This window comes from Leptonotus elevatus, chromosome 1, assembly GCF_054856555.1.
Source record: "Leptonotus elevatus isolate MCC_2025b chromosome 1, RoL_Lele_1.0, whole genome shotgun sequence".
NCBI classification, from domain to species: Eukaryota; Metazoa; Chordata; class Actinopteri; order Syngnathiformes; family Syngnathidae; genus Leptonotus; species Leptonotus elevatus.
The window spans coordinates 43002263-43025987 of NC_141239.1; the positions used below are offsets into that span (position 1 = coordinate 43002263).

Sequence of the window (23725 nt, forward strand, 5' to 3'; positions counted from 1 at the left end):
TTAGTGCTACTTTAAAATGTTTTTTATTATTGCAATTGGCTGGCAAAAAGTTCAGGGTGTACCCTGCCTAGAGCCCAAAAGTTGGGATAGGCTCCAGCACCCCTGCGACCCTTGTGAGGAATAAGCGGTTCAGGAAATGGATGGATTATTATTTATTATACTATTACTTGTACACGTTCACAAGCTCATGCAGATAGACCTCAGGTTTGCGCAAAGATCTTATGTTTGGGGGGGATAGGGTAGATTAGGGGTTCGGTGCATGGGGTGAGAGTGGAGTTAGGATGTTAGTGTTAATGGGTAAGGTGTTGGAGTTGAGAGTTAAGTAGGGCTTGGTAGGCTTGGGTGAATGTGAGGCTTTGTACTGTACCCTGGGTTAGGGTTAGGTTGGTGTTAAGTGGGGTTTGGATAAGAGGGTTAGTGTTAAGGAGGGGCTGGAATTAGGGAGGGCTTGGGAGTTAGTTTTGGGGTTGGGATAGCCGGGCTAGTCTGGGAAACCCTGCCATAGTATAAATGTGAGTTAAAATTAACACTTGGCGTGGCCATGTTTTTACGCGTACTGATTGCATCAGAAAGAGATAGCAACAAGATCACCATCGATGTGTTGCTTTCGGCAGGCACGTTCCCTCCATTAATAGTCATGGTGTTTTATAAACAAGATCGTATGAATTATCGGCGTGACATTCCTTCCTCGGGAAATCTACGGGCTGCCTGCCTTCACACTCTCGAACTGGCTTCCTCCACACTGCCTGCTGAGAATTTTCAGAGAGCGAAAAAGAGAGGGAGAGGGAGAAAGAACGTTAATTTGCTCTCCAAGCTTTGCCTGTCTGTGCAGCCCACAAAAATACCAAGGTTACATAATGCAGAGTAATAGCAGTGCAAAGAGTGCACGTTGACAAACAAGCTCCCATCATCCTGGCATCTGAGCTGGGGCTGCAGAGAAGAAGACAGGGAGGGTAAATAAAAGGCTTTGTTGAAGTTGTCGCGCGGCCCGTGTCTGTCGTTGAGAAATGTTTGAGATGTTTTCTTTCTTTTTTTTTCCATTCTTTCGGAGGCTGCCGCAAGCAAATGACGGGTTGTGAAAGTTCCTCAAGTCAAAGTGGAAATAAACGCAGAGGAAGTGACACAGCCAAACAAGTTTGTCATAACTGGCAGCTCGCAAACATTTTCATTTGGAGAGCGACGAGGACAAACCATAAATAAACTTTATTATGGAAAAACACTACATTTCTGGATAAATCTATATTTTTTTAACTTGCAATTTCTCTTTTAAAACCACACAGATAAAAATAATAATCATGTGATCTAAAACTAAACGACTATTGCTTGGAGTTTATTTCTTGGTCACCTCATGTTTGCGTGGCCAAATTTTGTCAGGCACATTCAAGGCGCAGTAAATAATGAACGTTTACTTATGGTTGTTATTCAGTCAATATTTTTGGGTCAATTCACATAAAATAAAACACATAAAATACAACATGAAAAAATTGTCCCAATTTTTTTTTTAAAGTGTAGAAAAAAATAAATAGCAAAATTAAATTCCTCCAAAATAAATAAAAAATGTCAGTAAAATATTTAAAAAAAATAGATTTTACAAAATCCTCAGAATTTAAAATGTATAAAATTTCAGATTTCATTTTTTTTACAAGCTCTGAGCTTACAATTTTGCGAAAACATGTAGAATTAGTTTAACATAAATTAATAAATAGATAAATAAATAAATAAAAGTATCCCAAAATATGCAAAACATATATGCAAAAATGGACTTAGAATTTTACAAATCATAAGCATATGACAAAAATACAACTAATAAAAATATTATTGTAATTAATTTTGTGCATCAAATATGTTAGATCTACAGTATGTTATTAGGTAGAAAGTGTTAATAAACAGGAATGAAATGAAACTTTGTAGATGTGACTTATAGACATAAAAGTGGACAGTCCGGAAAATGGATGGATGGTCTAGATCAGGTTTCACCAATTCCGATCTTCGAGGTCTGGAGTCCTGCAGGTTTTAGATGTTTCCGCCTACCAACACACCTGATACTAAAGATCAGGATCGTTATCAGGCATGCTGATGAGCTGATTATATGAATCAGTTGCTAGTGGGCGGAAACATCTGCAACCTGTAGGACTCCTGAACTCAAGGACCGGAATTGGTGAACCCTGTTCTAGATTTATTACATTTTCCGTTCAACATTTTTGACATTTGAATCATCATTTAATAGCTTGCAGTGCCTTAAATGGTATTACAATGATACTGTTATAGTCCAGGTTAACATGCTGAGGGTCCTACATTCCGAAAAAATAAAAAGGGAGACAATGACAATCAAAGTTTGGCAGAAGCTTTGAATATAAATGAAGGCATTGTGGGTTTTAATCAGGATGATGCTGAGGTGTCACCTCAGCTCAATGTCATGTTCCTATAAACCCGACAAGTTAATAGCACTGTTGTCGGGCTCCGACTATAACAATAGTGCCCTAGTGTTGTGGTGGATTCCGCCGTGTTTTTGTCTCAAATTCCTCATTTGATGGAAGTATGTCGATGTCAGGATTGGGGGAGAGTTTGCTGTGACTGAGGGGACAAGCAAATTAAATGTGTGGGTGTTTTGTAAGGGGACAGCAAATAAAAACACTTCAATTTGATTTCAAGAAAACCAATGCGATTAGCAGCAGGAATTTGCTTAGGCTGCCTTCTCTGCCTTAACAGTGGATCTTGGGTTGGGTTGAGGTTTGAGTAAGAGCTTCAGTGGGTCAGAATTAGAGTTATGGTCTTCAGGTGAAGGTTTGATTTAGAGTAAGGGGTAGGAAAAGAGGATAGCGGAGATAATCATTTGATGGGATAGTCGATGGGATAATCGATTCTAAAAAGATGTGATCGTGAGTCAGATAAGGGGTGAGAGTGGTTAGTGGTGGTCAGGGCTAACTAGGGTTTGGCTTTGAGATAGGATTAGAACTTGAGTTCCTGTTAGCGCAAGACTTAAGAGAGCTAGAATTTCAGGTTTAGGGTGAGGGTTAGTGTGTTCGAGTTAAGGATTAGCAAATCAGACTTTTTGAATTTTTGACCAAGCGACGACTCCATGGAGCAAATGAAGCGTTCTTCTTTGGAGCGGCGGCATACTTGCCCGGATTAAACTCTCTTGATCTGTGCACGAATGCGAGTGAAGCCAGTTAAAAGTGCACGAGGAGGCCCCTGGCGAGGATCCCAAGTCTTGTGACGCACCGTCAGGAGTTTTCTTCAAGAGTGGGGGAGAAAGGGGGGTGCGGGGGACAGGTACCTTCTGGATCTTCGGCTGACTGGAAGTTTGTGTTTACCCGTCCCCACGCTGACGCTGCACAAAGATATCTGATGGCTCGACATGTGTTTATTCACAATTTATAGCACTGGTGGATTTGTGTTAAGATATGCTTGCATGAAACATAATTGATCCATTGCAGCCTGATCATCCTGGAAGGGGGATTACCACATTTGCGGTCCCTTCTCAAGGTTTCTCATTTTTTTGCCTGTTGGTTTTTTTGTTGTTGAGTTTTTCCTTGCCCTCTTGTGGTTCGATAAGGTGATGTCGTTGATATTTGTCAACTGCGGGCATATGAAGCCCTTTGAGACTCTTGTGTGATTAAGGGCTACATAAATAAACTTGACTGGAATCTTGTGCCCGAAACCCCTCACACTTGATACGATAAGGCCCTTTAACTCAATTAAAAATGAAAACAGAATATTCTATAAAAATGGCGTGTGTGTGCGTGCGTGCGCGTGTTAATTTATTCCTTTCCTTCATGGTTCATACAAACATCCTGGCACAATGGCTAGTATGCTGACAGTCTTCTGTCTGTCAGTCTTCTGTCAACTAACAATGTTTGTGGCTTCACATGAAACAAAATGTCTCCTTTTGCTCACTCATTGCCGGCAAATTGGCACGTGTTTCCCTGGCAACACTTTTTTTTTTTGTTACTCATCACAGAGAGCAAGAGTTGTGCCGCCGTTTTTATAGCAACAACTCTCACACCAATGCAAGGTGACAGTCAGTGGTATTGCTATTATATCATTGTAAAATACCTTTTTATGACCATTTATGCATGCTAGGTAAACCCACACAATTTTGTGAGATCAATTTCGGGATCAGAATCAAAATGTATATCGTTACAAAGACGACAAGGGCCCTTCAAGTAAAAAAAAATCTGAAAAATTCTGGACTTTATTCTGGAATTCTTATTTCCTAGGCTCTTGCTTACCACCTCTCCACGTTTGAGAAATTGACAATGACAATTTCACCAATAAAGAAAATATTGCAAAAATAGGTGTAATTAAAAAAAAATCTGATATAATATATAGTATGTTTTTAATTAAGTGATTAATCATGATTAATCCGAATTCAAAAATGTGATTATCTGATTAAAAAATATAATCGTTTGACAGCTCTAATATATACATATGGATGCAAACATTGTATACATATAAAGTATATAATTTGAAATAATTTCAAAAAATAAATGTTTTGTTTTCAGTGTTTTGAACTTTTGTTATTTAAAAATACATACAACAGAAATGATAAAATATGCTTTTTTCTAAGGAAATGAAGGAAAAAATATTTTTAAGTGATCTAAAAATGGGTACAATTGACTATATATAAAATTTAAAAAAATTGAAAATAATTATTTGCAAATAATTGCTAATGGCCGCTTTGAAGCAAAATGGCCGACTTCCTGTTCAATTTCAGACATGGGTTCTCCTAAAGACTTTATCGTGTGTGCATAGACATATTGACTCGGTTTCACGTCTGCTCTTAGGGGCAAATTTTTCAAACTTTTCAGGGGGCACTCATATGCTGGGGACCCCTAAAATACATACAAACAGCAGCATATATGAGGATCAAAAATTCGTATAGACATTCCTAATGTAGATTTCCAAAGTGTACAATTTGTAATCGAATGGTGATATATGTTATGTTTACTTTATGCTGGCCAGCATCCCACTGTAAAAATGTTTGCTCTTTTAAAGGCTTTGCGCCATCAGATAAGATGAGCGGAGCTCAACGGGTTCGGGCATGAATGACCTTTATGGATGCCTTTCACTTCAAGTCCTTTCCAGTCAGCCTCCCTTTCAAACGAGCCCACCTCGCGCTTATCAGTAACCTATTACTTCTCGGCAAGCACGGCTATGCGCTTTCAAATAGAGCGAGCGCAAACACAGATATCCTCTTAAAATGTCTGCAATGTGCCACATGTTGTTTTTGTGAGACTGGCAGAAAAACAGACAAGTGGGATTCCTTGAATGAGCCAGAAAACAAAGCGAGAGATGCATTATTTGGCCGTCTCATTGTGTGGAATGTCAGACTCGCTAACGTGATTGTGCAACAATACCATCTTTGCATATCTACAAGCACAGAACAAAATGGTGTTGGCTTGTTCAAAACAATGAATAACGTTAATCGCGTTGACTTTATTTGTCTTTAAAAAGTGGACTTGACATGACTTCTTATGCATTATGTTGCTTAGGTGTTAAAGGAGACATGTTCTGCTTTTTTTTCTTCACATCCAAGTCAGTCCCCAGACATCTTAAATGCATTTCTGATCAACAATTACAATACTTTCATGGGGGGTTGTTAGTGATGAAATTTATTTAAAATTCTCAACAAGTCACAGACACATTTTCAGAAATAGGCAAATAGCAATAACCAAACTCCACAGAGCTCGTTTGTTTACAGGTAATTCAAAATCAGTTTGCTGCAGTATGTCCCCCCTTTAACATTTGATACCTTTGTGTTACCCATAAGGCGGCGTGGGCACGGCGGCCACGCAGCTGTGCAAAACGGTGAAGGGCGTTACAGTGTTTGGCACAGCGTCGGCCAGCAAGCACGAGGCCATCGGCCAAGCCGGTGTCACGCATCCCATTGACTATCGCACCAAGGACTACGTGGAGGAGGTCCGCAAGATCAGTCCCAAAGGTGAGAAGGTGGAGTGAATGATTTGAGTGGTATCAGGATTCATGGTTTCAATTTGATTCAAGGAATATATTGGTTTATTCAGAAAAATACAATCCAAAGTGATTCCGTGAATTAAAATCGATACAGGAACTTTTTAGCCACAAATCTACTAGTATGACAGAGAAATGCATACCTGGATACGAAAATCAGCATCGACCGTGTTAACGCCCCGCCGGCAGATAATAGAAAGGTAGAGCTCAATGTCTCTAAATAGACGCTTGGATCAATCTGTACTGCCTTCTTTTATGTGTTATTTATACATACATATTCACAAGAGCACTTTAATTTTGTTTCCCATACAGGCCTGGACATAGTATTGGATCCTCTTGGAGGATCAGACACCCACAAGGCCTACAACCTGCTGAAACCAATGGGAAAACTCATCACCTATGGTCAGTAAAATCAAGGCAGAATATTATACACCATACTGACTAAAGTATTGTTACACAGAAATTATGTTCCTGGGTCAATCAGACACGAGCAATAAGATAAAAAAAAAATTAAAAAAATCCCAATGAACGTTCTTTATTATTAACTACATGATTTTCTGTTCCGGGTTCCAACTACTTTCTTTTCCATAATGAGGGTGCAAATTGTCTCGCTCTCGTTCTGTCTCTCCTACTGTATTTGAGCTCACTTGGTTTGTTTTGCTCTGCCTGACGCTCTTGCGCTTCCTTTATAGTGCGCCCCCTTGTGATCTGATGGATAAGACGCACCTTTGTATTAGCCGCAGGTGAAGTTACTGTAATTAATCTTAAATGAATAGTTATAGTTGATTACACCTATTAAGCATTTACAGATGTATTTAACATGGCAGTTCACGAGATTATAATTTTACTACACTTTCCTGTTAAATATTCTTTTTCCTTAACAATTCATGACGCCGGCCAACTCTGCTAAAAAAATCGTCAACATGCTTAGTTAAATGGATCATTAAATTCTACTTACTGGAAAAAAATATTTAAAAAAACACTATAATCAGTATTTACTGTAGTTCCGTTTTGCTTGTTTCCTGGACAAACGAAAAATAAAAAACAAAAGACTTAGGACATTACATATCACGTTGGAATGAAAGTAGACCTTTTGTACAGGTACAGGTAAACATCTATACAATGTGATGTATTTTCATTATTTCACACTTACTTGTGTATAATATACACCTTCAATTTCAGATTTGTTTATTTTTTTGGTGGGCGGCTAGGGGTGTAAGTCTGGAGATATTCCGAGAATATTATTGCAGTTTACTGAATCACAATAATCTAGAAAGTCTTCTACTTTTACGTCTTCATGACTGCATAATACTGCCCCCTAAAATGTGTGTGGTCCGTGAGAAGGCCTCTATGGCGATGCCTGCAGGAGTGGGCGAAGACGGCATGCACGGAGAACAGGGCTCTGGCTTTTCCATGTAGCACAAAAATCCTTGCATGTGGCCTCCCACCCTCACCCATTCATCCTGGACCCTCTCTTCCATTTTATCAGAACTATGCAGAACCAAACAATGGAGCACATTCTGTGTACTCCAAACTTGGATTGTGTCTGAATCCCATAGTGTGCACTCCACAATGTGGCAATATGAAAGGAACACTTGAGGTGACGCACTGTGTAAACGAAGCATTTCTTCTTCAGGTGCCGCTAACATGCTGGCAGGCCAGAAGAAGAACTTGCTGGCCGTGGCCAAGAATTGGTACCACCAGTTCTCCATCCATACGCTCAACCTGATCCAGAGTAACAAGTCGGTGTGCGGCTTCCACCTGGGCTACCTGGACGGCGAGACGGAGCTGATCAGCGAGGCCCTGAACATCATCCTGGACCTCTATAAGCAGGGCAAGGTCAAGCCCCGCATCGACTCTACCTGGCACCTGGAGCAGGTGAGTGTTCGCCCGGTACAATTCCCTTCTCAACAAAGTTATCCAGTATAGTTATGAGCAAGTCCTGTGAGAATTGGTGTCAGAAGTGGGACTCTTCTGGAAAGGTAATGCCTGTGCATGTGGGACGGACACAAGATTCCATCTCTTATGTGTCGTGGTCAGCATACGGGTTTTATTTTTCCTCAACCCGATTGATTTAGGATGAAAATGAGGTTAAGATCACTCATCCTAAGAATTATGTGAGAATTGGTCAGCCAAAAGCCGGTGATGGCAGCTTTTTAAACCAATGTAATGGGCCCAAACTGAGATTGAGGATAGGACTCTGTTCAACGTGTTGAACGTGGGATGCCATCCGCGACATTCAAGCCACAAGAAGGCCAATGTCTCAGACCGGGCCAGACAGAGTCAGACTGTCGGTGAGGCGGAAGCTGCCAAAAAGCCGATTATGAATGGAAAAGTGTGAGAAAACGGCGAAGAGAGTGTGACACTGTCAGCATTTGGATCGTCTAAAATAACGCCCTCCCACTGTTCATCCTTTTCTTCTTCTCCTCGGCCATTTCTCTGCCTCTCCATCTGTCAGAGACTCCAGGTTTTTTTACTCCCTCCCTCCTTTTTCCTCCTAATCTCCACTTCTTTTTTTCCCTCTCTCTTGTTGCCATGGCGACACCCTGTCGTCTGTGCGTGCGTCTGGCTTAGGGCGGGGTCCCTGATGCAAGAGAAAAAGACGAGGATGAGAGGGAGGGTAGAAAAAAAGCGAGATGAAGTTCTTCACAAGACCACACCTTGAATCCTTTCGCCAAGGCCTCTGTCGATTCCTTTCTAATAATCATAACAGCGAGAAAATGGTGCAGCAGGTTTATTTATAGTCGCATTTACTAATTAGCTGCTCGCAGTCCCCCCCAAAAAATCAACAAATTCTGTCGTTAAGACAATAGTGCTCCGTTTTGATGGTGTGCCGAATGTTTTGTCCGCTTCATTCACATCCCAAAGGATTGATATTAGAGGGCCACCGGTTGTTCTACATCCCCTCCTCCCTTCCTTCATTTCCCATGGTGTGTGGAAGTCGTCAGGGCTTTAGGTTGCTAGGAGATGGCCCCAGTTGCCGTGGCGCCGGTCGATAGGTGGTCCACCCGCCTCGCGCTAGTGATGACGAGAGAAGAGGCATGATGAGACGGAGGCGGGTACATGCGTTGTCGGTGCGCAACAAGTGGAATCGCGCAGAATGCGAGAGCAACTTTGACCTCCTTCCTGCTGGGTTAGTGAGTCATAATGAGATATTAGTGTCATATTTGAGCCATGGAAAAACAATACAGTTTGGTGCTTGAAACGGAGTGGGGGATCATGTTGATTATTTTTTATTCTATATTCACGTCACAAGGTCGGCTTTTTCTAGTTGCTTCGTTGACAAAAAACATGACATCACTTAATGTCCCGAAAAATGCGACCGACTGTCGCCATAATGTATGTGCACATGTGTAGACGTGATAATCATAGTCTGGAAGTATTAGAAAGAAATTTGCAATATTTTGGATTATATTAACGTCGTAAGTGTATATGCGTTGCCTCATTGATATGCACTGCGTTTTATAGGTTATAAAGAACTGAAAATTGCCATGTGTTGAATTTACAGGATTAGGAGGTTTTACTGTATTTGCTGAAATCAAAAGCAATTTCAATCAAACAAGTTAAAAATCTCCTGAGTTGTGGTTGATGAGATGCACCTGCAGCTCCTAAAGACTCTGGATGTTGTGGAGCTGTCCTGGTTGGCACACCTCTGCGACACTCTGTGGAAACGGGGACAATGCCTCTGGATTGGCAGACCGGGGTGGTGGTCCCCTTTTTTAAGAAGGTGGACTAGAGGGTATGTTCCATTTACAGCTTCCCTGCTTAGGTCAATTGGGGGATGTTGGTGAAGTGAGTCCATCCGGAAGTTGAATTTCAGATTCAGGAGGAGCAATGTGGTTTTCGTCTTTGCCACAGACCATCTCTACACCTTCTGCAGGGTTCTATAAAGTGCATGGAAGTTTGTCTAGCCAGTCTTCATGTGCATTATGGACTTGGAAATCCGCAATTATGAGCTGTTCTATCCTCGTACGAGTTTGGTCCTCATTCCCAGCAGTACATCAGATTTTTTTCCAGTGAAGGTTGGACTCTGGATGCTGCGGATTGGTGCAGCGTCTGCAGTGACGCGGACTCTGTTTCAGTCTGTCGCCGTGAAGAAAGAGCAGAGCCAAATGGCAAAGCTCTTGATGGCGATTTACGTTCCTACCTTTACCTATAGTCACGAGCTGTGGGTTGTGACTGAAAGAACTGGCTACCGTGGTACCAAATTGAGTTTGCTCTACAGGGTGTCCAGGCTCTCCCTTAGAGATACAGTAGGCTCCTTGGCATTAACAAAAGTCAAATAATAATCTCTTTGGAAGCCACCTGGACACCTTCCTGGTATAGTGTTCCAGGTATGTCGTCTCCTCCCCAGAAGTTGTTATGTATTGACTGAAGAAGTAATCAGAATAATTAAATAAGTAATCAGCTTTTTCACACTGGATATCAATAAGTAATGACATAGATTTGATTCTTTGCGTTATGGACTTTCCAACCAACCAATCCCTCTCTCTCGCCTTCCCTCTTCAGGTGGGCGACGCCATGCGAAAGATGCAGGAGAGGAACAACATCGGCAAGGTGGTTCTCATCACGGAGCCCATGCCGGAGGAGGAGAAGAAGGAAGAGGCACCAGTGGCAGACAAGAAGAAGGATGACAAGAAGAAGGATGACAAGAAGAAAGATGACAAGAAGAAGGATGACAGCAAGAAGGAGGAGAAGAAGGATGACAAGAAGAAGGAGGAGGCCAAGAAGGAGGAAGAGGAGAAGAAGGAGGACGCCAAAAAGGAGGAGAAATGAAGATGGGATGGAGATTGATAGTTTGGGGCTGATGGCAGTGGTGAGAGTGGGGTAGTGAGATGAAACCACGCTCATTCCCATCCATATCTCTTTTCTTGATTACTCCTGCCTGACCATTAAAAAAAAAATCATCTCATCAGACAGTGATTACCCCCCCCCCCCCCCCTCCCGTCGACCATCTCCAACCACTCTCTCCCCACCATTGCCACCACTTCCTACTGTGCTAAATTGTTGTTACCTGCTCCCCCCCCTTTTTACTGTCATCAACCTCGCCCACAGACAGGCACAAAGACGACCAAGATGAACCGCACCCACCCTGCCTCCCTCCCTCCCTCGTTATGTCACTCGGATGAGTCAGCGAGTCCTATGATTGGCCGACGCTCAGACAGCATCAACAAGTATCCTCTGCTAATTAGAAAGAGCTCCACAGTTAATAATAGTCCCTCATAAAGAGCCTCTCTGTGTGTAAGATGAATTGGGCAGTGGGAAGAAGAGGGGTATGGGGGTCTTTTTTTCAACTGGTGACGGCCACAAGCTGAAAGAAGCACTGTCACACCGAGGCCTCCCTCTCGCTCCTATTCAGCAAAGCCTGCCCGTCACCCCAACCCCAACCAACAAAAGGGCGGAGGTTCCAGTACAAGCCTCCAATCCCTTCTCCTTCCAGTTCCCTCTCCGTGGTCGGCATAGCAACAGGCATCAGGCTTGTCAAGAGATGCCACTATCCCTCCCCCACCTACCCCCCTCCCATGTGTGCCAACAATGTACAAGTCCCATTCCTCTTTTCCCCTTCAAGTATTTTAGGTGATGACACTGGCAAAAAAAAGAAAGAAAAAAAAGAAAAAAGAAAATCCATGATAAAGCCTAGCTAGTATTGACAACTGGCTTGGAACAGATTGTGGCTAAATAGAGTGTATGGTGCCACCTAGTGATGGTTAGGGAAATTCTCTTCACAAGCTCATTGTCACATGAACGTGGGTATTTTTAAAAGAACATTTCAATACATTATTATTATTTTTTTTTACTTTATGACTATTAAACATACATTTTTCATATTTAGAGAGGAAAATCACATAGACCACAAGAAGATTTTGAATAATGTCACAAGCCAATTTCATTTACGCATTTGTGTTATGGAAATCGTTTAGATTACTTTAAATCTTCAACATAATTTCATTTATGTAATTTTTACCCAAAACGCCCTAAAAAAGGTATACTCAAAGGAAAATTACAGCTATTATTAAACCATTTGGAGTATCTACATAGTTTTGTAGTTTTCATGTACCATATTTGGTACACTGGAACTATGGGGGGTTAAAAACTCATTTTGACCAACATCACAGGCTAAAAATTTATGTATTTTGGCGGTCTCAAAATTAAACCCCAAAAATGCCACTCAGTAGCATCACTGGCAAGTTAGGAAAATGAGCCCCTGACACCAGTTTCACCAATCAACATTAAATTTGAACTGAAACATTTTCTTATTACTACATCGGATTTTGGGCGCTTTAACGTACTCATCAACTCACCACCTGTTTAATTGGGGTGGAGCGTGCCATCAAAGTTTGATAATAATTTTGAGGATTCACCACAAAATCGGGTGTATGAGGGCCTGCTCATACAATCAGTTTGTTAACCTTATGAAAGGGCATTTGACTACATTTCCTTGATGGTTTATGAGAAACGCTAACAATCAGTGAGTCGATTAATTGTTATGCGATGGATGGGAGGATGTTTTCTAAATGTTCTGAACTCCTGTTTCCATAGCCAGTGTCAGTGTCGTATTGAGTGTGTGGATGTAACTCAGCATTCCGTAGTTGACATAATTTTGACTTTATCGCTTCAAAACATGATTAAACAATTGTACGCAATTCAAAGAATTCCTATCGATCAATTCATCAAAGATTGTTTTGCCCATCCCTGCACCTTCCCATATCCTCTATTTCGCTATTATTGTTGTGCCTTTTTCTGACTAAAACTCGTAAAAGTCGTATTTTTGTTTTCTTTTTAAAATATGTAACTCTTGCCGTCGGTCTGCCTGCCTGTCTGTCTGTTAGTGTGGGCGCCCCCTAGATGGCAACTGGTGAATTTGTTTATAAATGTATAAAAAAAATGTATTCAAAAAAACATGTTGTGTTAAGCATGAGTGGCTTCCCTCATGTGCTGCGTGCCATTGTGTGTGTGCGTGCGCGTCTCTCCTCAGGTCATCTGTACCCCAACCTAACCAAGCCCACCACCATCTTTACCCAACCCCCAAGCCCATCCCCTTCTTCCAGGCCTGAACACGGAGGACAAAGTGATGTTTTGTATGTTTTGCACTCTGTTTGCTGAGCCTAATGCACTTACAAGCAAGACGCTCGCACCCCAGCCCCATCCTCCATCCATTCACTAGATTGTGTTCCGCCCCCCAGTGGGCTGGAGTGTGAGCGGCGTGTGGACCCGTGCAGCCTGTCCACATTTGGTTCTGATTATGAGTATTGTAATTATTCGTATTTTGTTCTAATCTGCTAGGCTCCCTTTGTGAACCTGTGCACGGTGCTTCTGTTCCGAGTGCCATGTGTGATGAAACAAACGCTCCCAAAAAAAAAACACACACACAACGCTCCTCCTACCCCCCAAAAGTCATATAGTATTTTTGTTTTGTTTGTTTGGAGTGTCGGGGACCCTTTTTATTATTAAGCTGTGTCTTTTGTGTCCGAACCACGTGTGCCAAATGACAATGTATATTCCTGTTGTCAATGCTTTGAATATTTGCAGCGCAAACAAAAAAATATATACAGGCTACCGTATGAATTTAAGTGTGGTTTTGGATGCATTTTCATCCTCCTTAGCAGACAAGATTCACAGCGTGTCTGACAAATATCCCAAATATGTGCACCGAGAGAGGGTTGTTGTTGTTTTCATGTTTCTTTTTTCTCGCCTTTGATTGTCGGTTTGTTGCTCAAGCTCGCGGGCCTGCACTGTGCCTCCTTCCTTGCACACAGCTTACCTCAGTCCGTCCCTTAACTAGGCAGAAATATCCTTTTCACTGTACTCTACCAGCCCCCGTACGTGGTCCGCCGTGATATGTCCACGTGTTTACAACCACGTCACAGTGAGAAGGAGCTGGACAACCCTTCACCGCCAAGCGTACGTGATGAAGGAGTTACTTTCTTGCTTTCTTTCTTAATTGCATGAGCTCGTGTGGCGAGTGAGCGAGAATATGTTTTTTACGGGTCCAGCCGGCTGTGGTCATGCGAGCCTTACGTCTGATCCCAGTTAAAAAACTAAAAACAAGCTAGTGTCTGGAAAGGGAAACGTCATGGACCTTTCAATGTACAATACTGTGCTAAAATGTCTTAGGCCACCTTTACACTTATCCTCTATATCCTGTGTGTACTAGAACACAGTAGAGCAATGGCTTTCAAAATTTCTATTTCACATACCAGCTGTAAATAACTGACTCTCCAAGTTCCACCATAATGACTATTAACACTTAGGCCCATTACACTACTGTACAGTGGAACCTCGGAGTTTGAACGTCTCGGAACTCAAACAATTCGGACTTCAACCAAAAAAATCTGAGTAAAAAATGCCGAACATACCTTGAAAACGGGTAGCCGAGCGAAGCTGAGCAATGCCGAATGCTCACGTTGCGGTAGTTGAGACGATGCACTGCTCATTTCCAGTCAGATCGTGAATACTCCCGGAGGTACTCCATACGAGTGCATTTTGATTTTTCCACGACAATTTTCGCCATGGGCCTAAAGAAAGACAAGAGTGCCAGTGGCAGTAAAGAAAAACATACAGTGCTACGAACCACAGTGGAATTAGGAAGGAGATTATCGCGCCGTTGTAAATACTGGCACGAGGAACCCCCCCCCCCCCCCTTAGCTGTTCAACAACGTGCCTGACGTTAAACAGCGCACGCAAAGACCGCTTAGTAGTCTAACAATATGCCCAATGTAAAATACACAAACTCAGCACTGAACTAAAGTTAACATTAACATAGCATTTAGCATCCACTAATGCCATCACACCACAACAGGTAAGGTAAGGTATTTTTATTGTTTGAATACTGTACTGTAAATGTAAAAAACTAATAAAACTAAATTAATATAGGATTTTTCTGTTTTTGGAGCTTGGGAACAGATTAATTGCATTTACATTATTTCCTATGGGAAAAAATGTTCAATTCGGATTTTGAACACTTCGCAGGAACGAATTATGTTCAATCTCCGAGGTACCACTGTATTTGAAAAGTAGTGTAGTAGGCCTAAGTGTTCATCAAAAAACAAGCCAGTGTTGGCGTTCCTAAATATTACATAAACAAATATTAAATATAGTTTGAACTTGAACTAATGCTGCACTTAATTATAGGAAACAAATACTATTGCACATAACTGGCAGATGAATTTTACCTAAATATTAGAAATCATTCATTCAACATTATTTAAAAATAAATAAATGCAAATGCACTTAAAAGTTAAATTGTACTTAACAATGGTACTGTACTGGGTTAAAATGTTAGCCTTGATGCTAGCACTATCATCAGAATTCTCCAGGCATGTTCAACAAAAATATTGAAGGGCTGCATTTGAGGACTGATGATGAAATTGTTTGCACGCCGCTACTCATTCATCACAAATATTGTCGAGGGTCCTTTAAACCTTAATGTGTAGTGCTAAGAATGCTACCACTTAGCAACCTGGCTTAGCTAGAGGTGACCTAAGGCATTGATTAGCACATGCAGTATGTCATATAACTCAGAGGTAAAATGTTTGCTAGTGAATCTGCTCACCACTTCCTGCGTCTTGTTCAAATAGTTTTACAGCGTTTCCAGACACTTATGCAACAGGAGGAAAGTTTCAGAGCAAACATTGCGGTTCTGGATTGGATGTCACATGCTCCATTTAAAAGTGTGAGGGAAGAGGGGCTAAAAAAATGCACAGAGACAACGAGCGTCTAATCGCATTCCCTTTTTTTTATTTTTTGGCTTGTGGAGCAGATACCGTCTTTCTTTTAGTGCGGTTTCTCAGGTCCTTCCAACAGTTTTAGCTCAATTTACAGCACAATCCCTCACGTCCGCGTCCCGTTAGTGGAAGTGTTGCCAAATTCCATGTCTCCATTTCCACTCACGCCTGCCAGCCAACCAGCCTCAGTTCAAGTTATTGGCTGATCATGTACAGTATTAGGAAGCATGTTTAGTTAAAACAAAAAAAAAAGAATAAAAGTAACGGTGTGTGTATGTTGTGTATGTACAGCTTAGTTTAGTGTTCATGTGGTGGTGTGGTGTGAGAAAGAATGCCCACTCAATCACGTGCCATGTTGCCAAGAGAAGCCTCCAGCATGCGCAGCCACCTAACTCTGGGAATGCGCCGCCTCTCGTCCTCATCCCCGCACCACAACGAGCACCATTGCCACCCTCAACACAGGCTTCCCTGAAACGTGATGATTTTTGCACGTGTTGTGTAGTTTTTTTTGCCCCCACCAGAAAGAAAAAAAACACTCAAAACCACTTTAGTTGTCAGTTTATTTGGTTATTTTTTTTAAACCCTTATTGAATTGATGCTGCTTCTTTCTGTGCTTGACTGTGGGTGGGCTCCGCGTGGGCCTCTACAGCTTGTAACGCTTCAGTGTGTAATGTTACCATATGCCTTACATGTTTTCCAGGACTAATAAAAAAAAAAGCATAACAAGAAATATGAAAATAGTTTGTGTGTTGTTTAATAGGTCCTATTAAATCAATACAGGCGATAATAGTAATAGCAGAGGTGGCTCTAACTAGCGCCTGGCCGATATGATTATTATTTTTTGAACTGATGCCGATTCCAGTATTTGGCACCAAAAAAGATTAATAATTAACAAGTAGTGAATAATTAAAAAAATATATATAGTGAATAAAACAAACAAAAAATATTTTGATCCCTTAATGTTAAGATACAATATGAATTACAGGCAGAACATTTGATTGTTTTACAATATGTTGTCCTCCAGTATTTGTTTAACATTACAACAGAAAGGGATTTTAGAGTGCACAAACAAGCAAAAAAGCATGAACTAATAATGAATGTAGCTTTAAGCCACAAATGTATACAATTCATAAGCAACATAATGAGTGCAGTTACTGGCAAAATATTATTTATGCATGATGCCCTTTAATGTTAAATCACATTTCTTCTACTCCATTATTTTCCTTGCCATGAAGTAATGATTTAGGAATTAAAACTAGAGACACCTTTCTGTCATGTAAAAACATGTCATCTTATCATAGACAGAGTTGCATTTGAAGTATATGATTTACAGAGAGAGCTCAACTGAAATAGGAGCTAATTTTAAGGTAAACCTTACCAACATATACTGTAAACCGTATACATTTAGATGTTGCATTATAACGGGCATATGAGAAGATGGATGCAATTCATGGATGCACACACATGCGCACAGCACACACACTCTATTAGGGGAATATATATATAGTACAGACCAAAAGTTTGGACACAGGCACATCTAATTCAATGTGCTTGCTTTATTCTCATATTTACATTGTAGATTCTCACTGAAGGCATCAAAACTAAGAATGAACGCGTGGAGTTATGTACTTAACACACAAAAAAAAAGGTGAAATAACTGAAAACATGTTTTATATTCTAGTTTCTTCAAAATAGTCACCCTTTTGTTAAAAAGCCCAATATAAAAATACATAGACAAAACGAATGGTCTTCCCATTAATAACATCTTACCTCGAATAATAACAATAAAAATATTATAAAGTGCGAATACCTTAAACCATGTGTGGACATATAATGCGATCAGGAAGTTTAAGATGTGGAAGCTTGACCTTCAATCCCGTGTGACGTCAGTACGTCTGACAGGCGTTCCAGGTAGGAAGAATCCGGGTAACCGTTCCTGGGGGTCGAAAAATGTGTGATATGTTATCTTCATTTGTGCAGCGCACACTCAGCAGCAGCAGCAGCAGCAGCAGCAGCAGCAGCAGCAGCAGCAGCAGCAGCAGCAGCAGCAGCAGCAGCAGCAGCAGCAGCCACACTCACCCCGACCGGCCGCCCTGCAGGCTGGTTTTGTGCGGGATGGCGTCCCAGGTAACCCTAGAGCCGTTCTCCTTGCTCATCACAGTGAAGGTGAGGCCCAGCCGGAAAGCGTCTTCTAGTCTGGGCAACAGCTTCCTGCTCTTGTTGCAATCGGGGAGGAAAGCCTCGAAGATGCCACCTTGAAAGGGTTTTCCAGGAGAGGGGTGATGGTCCTGGCAATTCAAGAGGAAATTATTTATTCCTACCAGTATTTTTGTAGTTGTGGGAGCCTTAGAAGCATTTTTTTGTCTTCAGCAACCCAATCAGTCTCATCTTGTGTTCAATCTCATAGCATGTCGTAAAATGGGACATTGTAGCCAGATTACTTGTTTTTTTTTTTATAAATTTTTCAGTTTCATTCTTTCTATTTCACTTAAGCTTTTGTCATTGGTGCATAAACGGCTGTATGCCATACTGCAACAGTGTTAAGAAAGTGTTCTAAAGGCGCCCAAGTGTCGTGATGGTGCTGTGCGGGTTGGACATAACATTTTGGCGACAAAGATGGAGTCTCATCTCGCAGAGCAGTCCTCTTTACTCGCCACAAGTTCTCCATGGTCTTCCTAGTATATGAATATTTTAGACCAGCAGCGATTGGAGGCTAACCACTATTCTCATCCAAAACAAGTTAATTTATTGTAAATATTATTGGACCCACACAAGCACATAGTATGACCACTGTCACCTTGGCCACACATTTCGCTCGTCACTAGTCAAAGGTATTCTGTAAACTGGCCGATTGGAAGACAAGATGCCAAAAAGACGTGACTAGCAGTAAGTCGTCTTCAAGCTTTAAATGTTCATGTGGAGAAGTACAAAGATTTGGTTCAATGCCCATTGCGCACCAATCAATCATGATCAAACTCATGTTAAGCACGGCGAAAACCATCATTTTACAAACAGCCTCCTACCTTTTGTATACCATTCGGAATGATATAGGTGACCTTGATGGTGGCATGCTTGTTGTGACCAGGCAGGCTGAAGTTGAGTTTGCAGTGTTTCATCGTGCCCCGGATTCCTGCTGGTGCCGGGTGTTGCGGTGGTCCACTATGGCACACCCTGCAATGGACGTGAACAGTGTCCAGGCACTTGGTGCACATAATTACCCCGCACTCAGTCCTGTTCATGGAGGTGCTGGCCTCCCCGCATACGCAGATGTCACCTGGGTGAGGTTGCTTCTGGTAAGACTGTGTGGCTTTGTCGTTTTGGGTTGTTGCTGACCAGACGCCATTCACATTTGCGGTGCTTTCCTTATTTCCGTGGACCAACGTTGTACGCCTATCCACAATGCTTGCCTTTTCCAATTTCTCCTTGAAGACAGGGTCTTTCCTGATTGCCGCTTGACTGCTAGCTCCGTTGACAAGCTCAGTTTTCGGATGATCCTTAGGATTCAAGATCCTTTCTTGAGTTGCTGAATCTGGCTGACTCTCCGATGACATTTGAGGACCGCCCTCTTTTACTTGCTTCTTCATTGAAGGGCTGGTGGAGGCTTTCTGCTTGTCCGTTTGGGTAGCGTCTCCAGAAAAGACCTCCTGCAGTGAGGCGGCCACCTGACCGCACAAGTGTTTCGGACCAATGAGATACAAACTATTCCTCATCACTCGGATAGTCATCTTTGTAAAGCATCGCCGAACTTCTGCACAGCAGGCCTGTAAGATTTCAGCTTCCATGTCACTGACACCAAGTTCGGACAGTGAAAGCTCATTTATGCAGATATCTGCGCTGACGGTGTCAGCCAGTTCTTGTAAAGCAAGCTGGCATGCAGTGACAGCGGAGTGCTCTGAGCCACTGATGCTGATGACGGACTGAATACTGCCCTGTGATTCTCGCTCATGAAGCTGCAGGTCGCATGTCAGGGCTTCCACTTGGGTGCTGTATACCTCTTTAATATGAAGCCATATAACGGTGGACACCAGAACATCTGCATGGTAGGTTTCATGTTGGTCACTCAGGCTAGAGGTCCTGTCGCTGGGCGGAGATGCATAGGAATTTTCAGGCTTTTGAAGTCTCTGCTGAGTTGTTCCCAAAAAACTCTGAGTTCTCTTCGCCATGGAACCTGTTTGGACTTTTCCAGGCGGAGGGAGTTGAGTCGTACTCCTGAAGGTTTTTCCACTCGTGGCAAGAATGTCCGATGTGGTTTTACTCCTCATTAATGGATGCGAATCTCCAGATGCTTCTGAGCTTCCACGTGAAGACAAGTCTCCTGGAGGAGTCCATAGTGTTGGGTCAGAGTCTTTAAAGTGAGCAGCCAGATGATACAATTTGCCACCTTCTGATCTTCTCTCCTTCTCTGATTGCCGTAAGAGAACCTTCTGAACATCCAAACTTTTTGAGACTGACTGAGACACGGCAGGGGTGTCGCGCTTCCCATCAGCGGTTCGGCGAGAAGATGGAATTCCAAGAAGACTGCCGATGTTTTCTTTTTCTCTCTCCACCACATGAAGTTCCTGGAGAAGAAATTGCTTGGCCTCGGACACATCACAACGATCGCCGATGAGTAAGACACAGCTTTCATTTTCACTGAGAAGAAGCTCAGGAAATCTGACATGTAGAGTCTCAATCGCTTGCTGCAGGTCCCACCTGGGGTCCAGGTCACTTTTGCATAGCTCAGCCTGACAGATCTTTCTCTCGCTCTCCTGGCAAAGTTCACTTATTGCCGTCCTCGTGCGCTCTATGCGCTCTCGCTCCTTGCCGCCCTCGCCAGTTATAATTTGCAAAAAGAGAGTAGTGATCCCCTGAGTGGTCACGTCCAACACTTCAACGCCGTATTGACTCTGCAGGCGCTGGTACTCGTGGCCATAGCGCTTCTGCAGATACTGGAACACGTCTGCATCCACCATCAGTGAGAGGTCGTCTTCTGGGGAGGGAAAACCACCAGTAATATCTCTTTCGTCCGATCTCTCACTGGGAGTCTTGATTGGAAACTCTGAACGCCTATCGGAAGGGCGACCTGAGCCTGAGAGCTCCAGTGACTGCGGCTCTTCAGGATGGGGCCCAAGCAGCTCGGCCAAGACTGAATGCACTTCGGTGTAGGCACCATGCAGATGGCACAACTTCTTTGTCGAGTCGCAGCTCATCTCAACATCAGGGTGACCCCCAAGCAGACAAGTCAACATGCTTCTACCCTCGGGAATCTGTCTGTAGTCCACAGTCGCTGTCAGACTAATGATGACCTTAGAGATATGAGGAAAAAACATACATTTAGGCCTTCCTGAAATACTTGTTTCGCAGTCAGCTGTTCGTAACTGCCCCCCCCCCCCCCACCCACCCATTTAATCACTGAAGCTACTTTCGCTTAGCAACATGAAATATGGTGGGCATGTCAATCATGAGTAGGCTCAGAAAGATGTCTCAAGAAGTCATGCTTGTAAAGACACAAGAAGGTATCCAATTTGGCTTGAAAAAGCCTTTTATGGGCATTTTGACTATTTCCAGGGATTCCTCAAAGACAAACTGCGACTAAGAGATTTTGTCCAGTTCCTCCCAAATGTGAATGAGATGTAATGACAGGGCTTTCCACATACCTTGTTAGGATCCAGGCTTTGGCGATGCTCAGTGACAGAGAGCATGTATTCCTTCCCGTCCACTCTGAGTGTGTGTTGGCCATGTTGAATAACTTTCTGGGCAACTGGGAGAAGATCGAGGTGAGTCGAATATGAGGTGGATTATTTCTAGACAAGCAATTAAAAAGTAAATTTTCCATTATAGATCCCTATTCAATTATTTCACCACCGGGTTTATTGTAGCTTTATGACGGTTTTATTTCTTAAATTCTCATACAGCAATAGTACTTCACCTAAATTATTTCGGTAATTAAAAATTATAATCTTATTCTCATTAACGAACACGACTTAATTCTTATAGGATTCCAACTGTATTTACTGCAACTTTATTTTCAGCAAGTTTTTTTTGTCATCATGTTGATTTAAGATTTGTTTTCATTGGAATTATGTATTTTTTCTTTTTTGTGATAAAAACATAACTATCTGGTAAAATTGTGACATCATTCTTGTAATACTGTAAGATTATTAATTGATATTTAACTTTATAATGGTAGCATTTAATTTCAGTGTGGCCCTTACACTCCTTTGCAGGAGAAAGTGTTGACATGATTTCCCCTCAGTATTAACTCCACCAAACACAAATTTATGAGATACTGTATACTTCTTTGTTTTTATGGTCCGCATCCACTTGGGCCAAGCGGTCCAGTGACCACAGATCCGGCAGATGAACATATTAAGGACTGTGCGTCTTGGAAGAGGTCTACACCGAACATAACACTGACCTCCACTGTCTTCAAACTGGACCAGGGCACAGTTGGGCTTTGTCCCATTAATGGTAATAGACTGTATTTCCCCTCCACCATTTCTGGATCGCAGGAAGTAGACGGATAATTTATCGATCAGCCGCTCTTCTTCAATGTCTGCAGGTAGTCCGCTCACTTGCACAGTCCTGCTCACCTCTGCCATCTGCTGAGAGATAACATAAGCAATATCGCAATATTAAAATCACATTTATTTTCAATTTATTTTGTTCCCTGACAAAATATGGCTCAATATAACAGTAATAATTACAGGCTCCGGCCTTCCTGGGTGGAGTTTGCATGTTCTCCCCATGCCTGTGTGGTTTTTTCCCCAGGTATTTTGGTTTCCTACCACATTCAATGACATCCATGGCAGGTTAATTGAACACTAATTGTTCCTAGGTGTGATTGTGAGTGTGAATGGTTGTTCATCTATGTGTGCCCTGTGATTGGCTAGCAACCAGTTCAGGGTGTACTCCACCTACTGCCCGAAGACAGCTGGGATAGGCTCCAGCATGCCCGCAACCCTTGTGAGGACAGGCAGTTCTGATAATGGATTGATGGATAACAGTAATAAAAGAAATCACTACATAATAGCACAACCAAAATAATAACAAAAAATATAAAATACTAAAATTTGTATCTTAAGACTGGACACGACACTGATTGGGACTTTTCAAACAACTTTTGTATTGCACATTAGTGTACAGACATTTGGTAGACTGTCACACAAAACACATACTTCACAGTAGTTAATCACAAAAATTACTACACTTTTCTCGTACTATTTGCTCCATTTGTGCAAAACCCGTGCTTGCTTACAGGCTGTCAAATGCAGGAAGTGAGACAAAACATGTCTAATCCTCCTCAAAAACGGAATTTTTAAGACTGTGACCAAATGGCTAATATTAAAAAAATACTTTTTACCTTCAAATTGTTTATCTGTCACCTTATACGGGGTTCGCCGTGGTTTACATGTATCCTTTTATCGAGCGCCAAGTCGTCAACAGTTCAAGAGCCAAGAGGGTTAAAGTGAAACCATGATTTGGCCTCTCCGTGTCAGGGGGCGATCGAGTGCACTCGTTTAATTGCCCCAGCAAAGCCTGCTATGACGCGAAGAAAAGTTGAGTTTTTTTGTTTTAAAATTATTGAATAAAAATACAATTACAAACAATATAGGTATTTGACAATCCAAACCAAGTCAGACATCTCTGTATAAGGAGCCATGCAACATGTAAAACAACAAAAAAAGTTGAGCTTCTCAAACGTCGAGTGGTTGTTTTAAAAACAAAATTCTTCATTGTTTTATGGTTAAGTTGAGAAAGTCATTTAAATGATTTAGAGGAAACTAAAATAAACATGAAACCACTGTAAAGTGTTACGAACTCTAAAAGGTATTTCAGCGTCAGGGAAGAAAATAACTAAATATATGTCGTATCCGTGGCTTCATTTTTTTTTTTTTTTTACTTTGTGTTACGCCTGTCAGCCTTACTTACCAGCAAAAGCAAAACAGTGCGTTTAACATCGTACAGCAGAAGATGCTTTACAGCGAAATGAAATGCCGAAAGGAAGCCACAAACCGTAGAAGAAGAAATCTAGCCAACCGGATGCT

General features: G+C 42.0%; 2 protein-coding genes across 6 annotated transcripts in view; one reads left to right on the forward strand and one right to left on the reverse strand.

The window, feature by feature from the left end:
- The window catches only part of vat1 (vesicle amine transport 1), a 42404-nt gene extending 25968 nt beyond the window's left edge, over positions 1-16436 (forward strand). Inside the window, exons 3-6 of the mRNA XM_086060319.1 lie at positions 5774-5944; positions 6286-6375; positions 7610-7851; positions 10483-16436. Coding sequence (XP_085916445.1) covers positions 5774-5944; positions 6286-6375; positions 7610-7851; positions 10483-10749 — 770 coding nt within the window. The 3' untranslated portion in view covers positions 10750-16436. The remainder of the gene's footprint in view (positions 1-5773; positions 5945-6285; positions 6376-7609; positions 7852-10482) is intronic.
- Positions 15936-23692, reverse strand: LOC147182307 (uncharacterized). 5 transcript variants are annotated; one of them, XM_086060272.1, is made up of 6 exons: positions 23610-23692; positions 22096-22282; positions 21335-21438; positions 18722-20983; positions 17778-17986; positions 15936-17634 (listed from the first exon to the last, which is right to left on the reverse strand). In XM_086060272.1, exons 2-6 carry the CDS (start codon positions 22277-22279, stop codon positions 17547-17549), a joined length of 2847 nt encoding a protein of 948 aa, XP_085916398.1. In that variant the 5' UTR covers positions 22280-22282; positions 23610-23692; the 3' UTR covers positions 15936-17546. The 5 variants fall into 5 exon arrangements, with proteins under 5 accessions (XP_085916398.1, XP_085916424.1, XP_085916415.1 ...); XM_086060298.1 differs by having other exon boundaries at positions 22096-22279; positions 23610-23681; XM_086060289.1 differs by lacking the exon at positions 23610-23692 and adding an exon at positions 23041-23152 and having other exon boundaries at positions 22096-22279.
- Between the last annotated feature and the right edge of the window lie 33 nt (positions 23693-23725).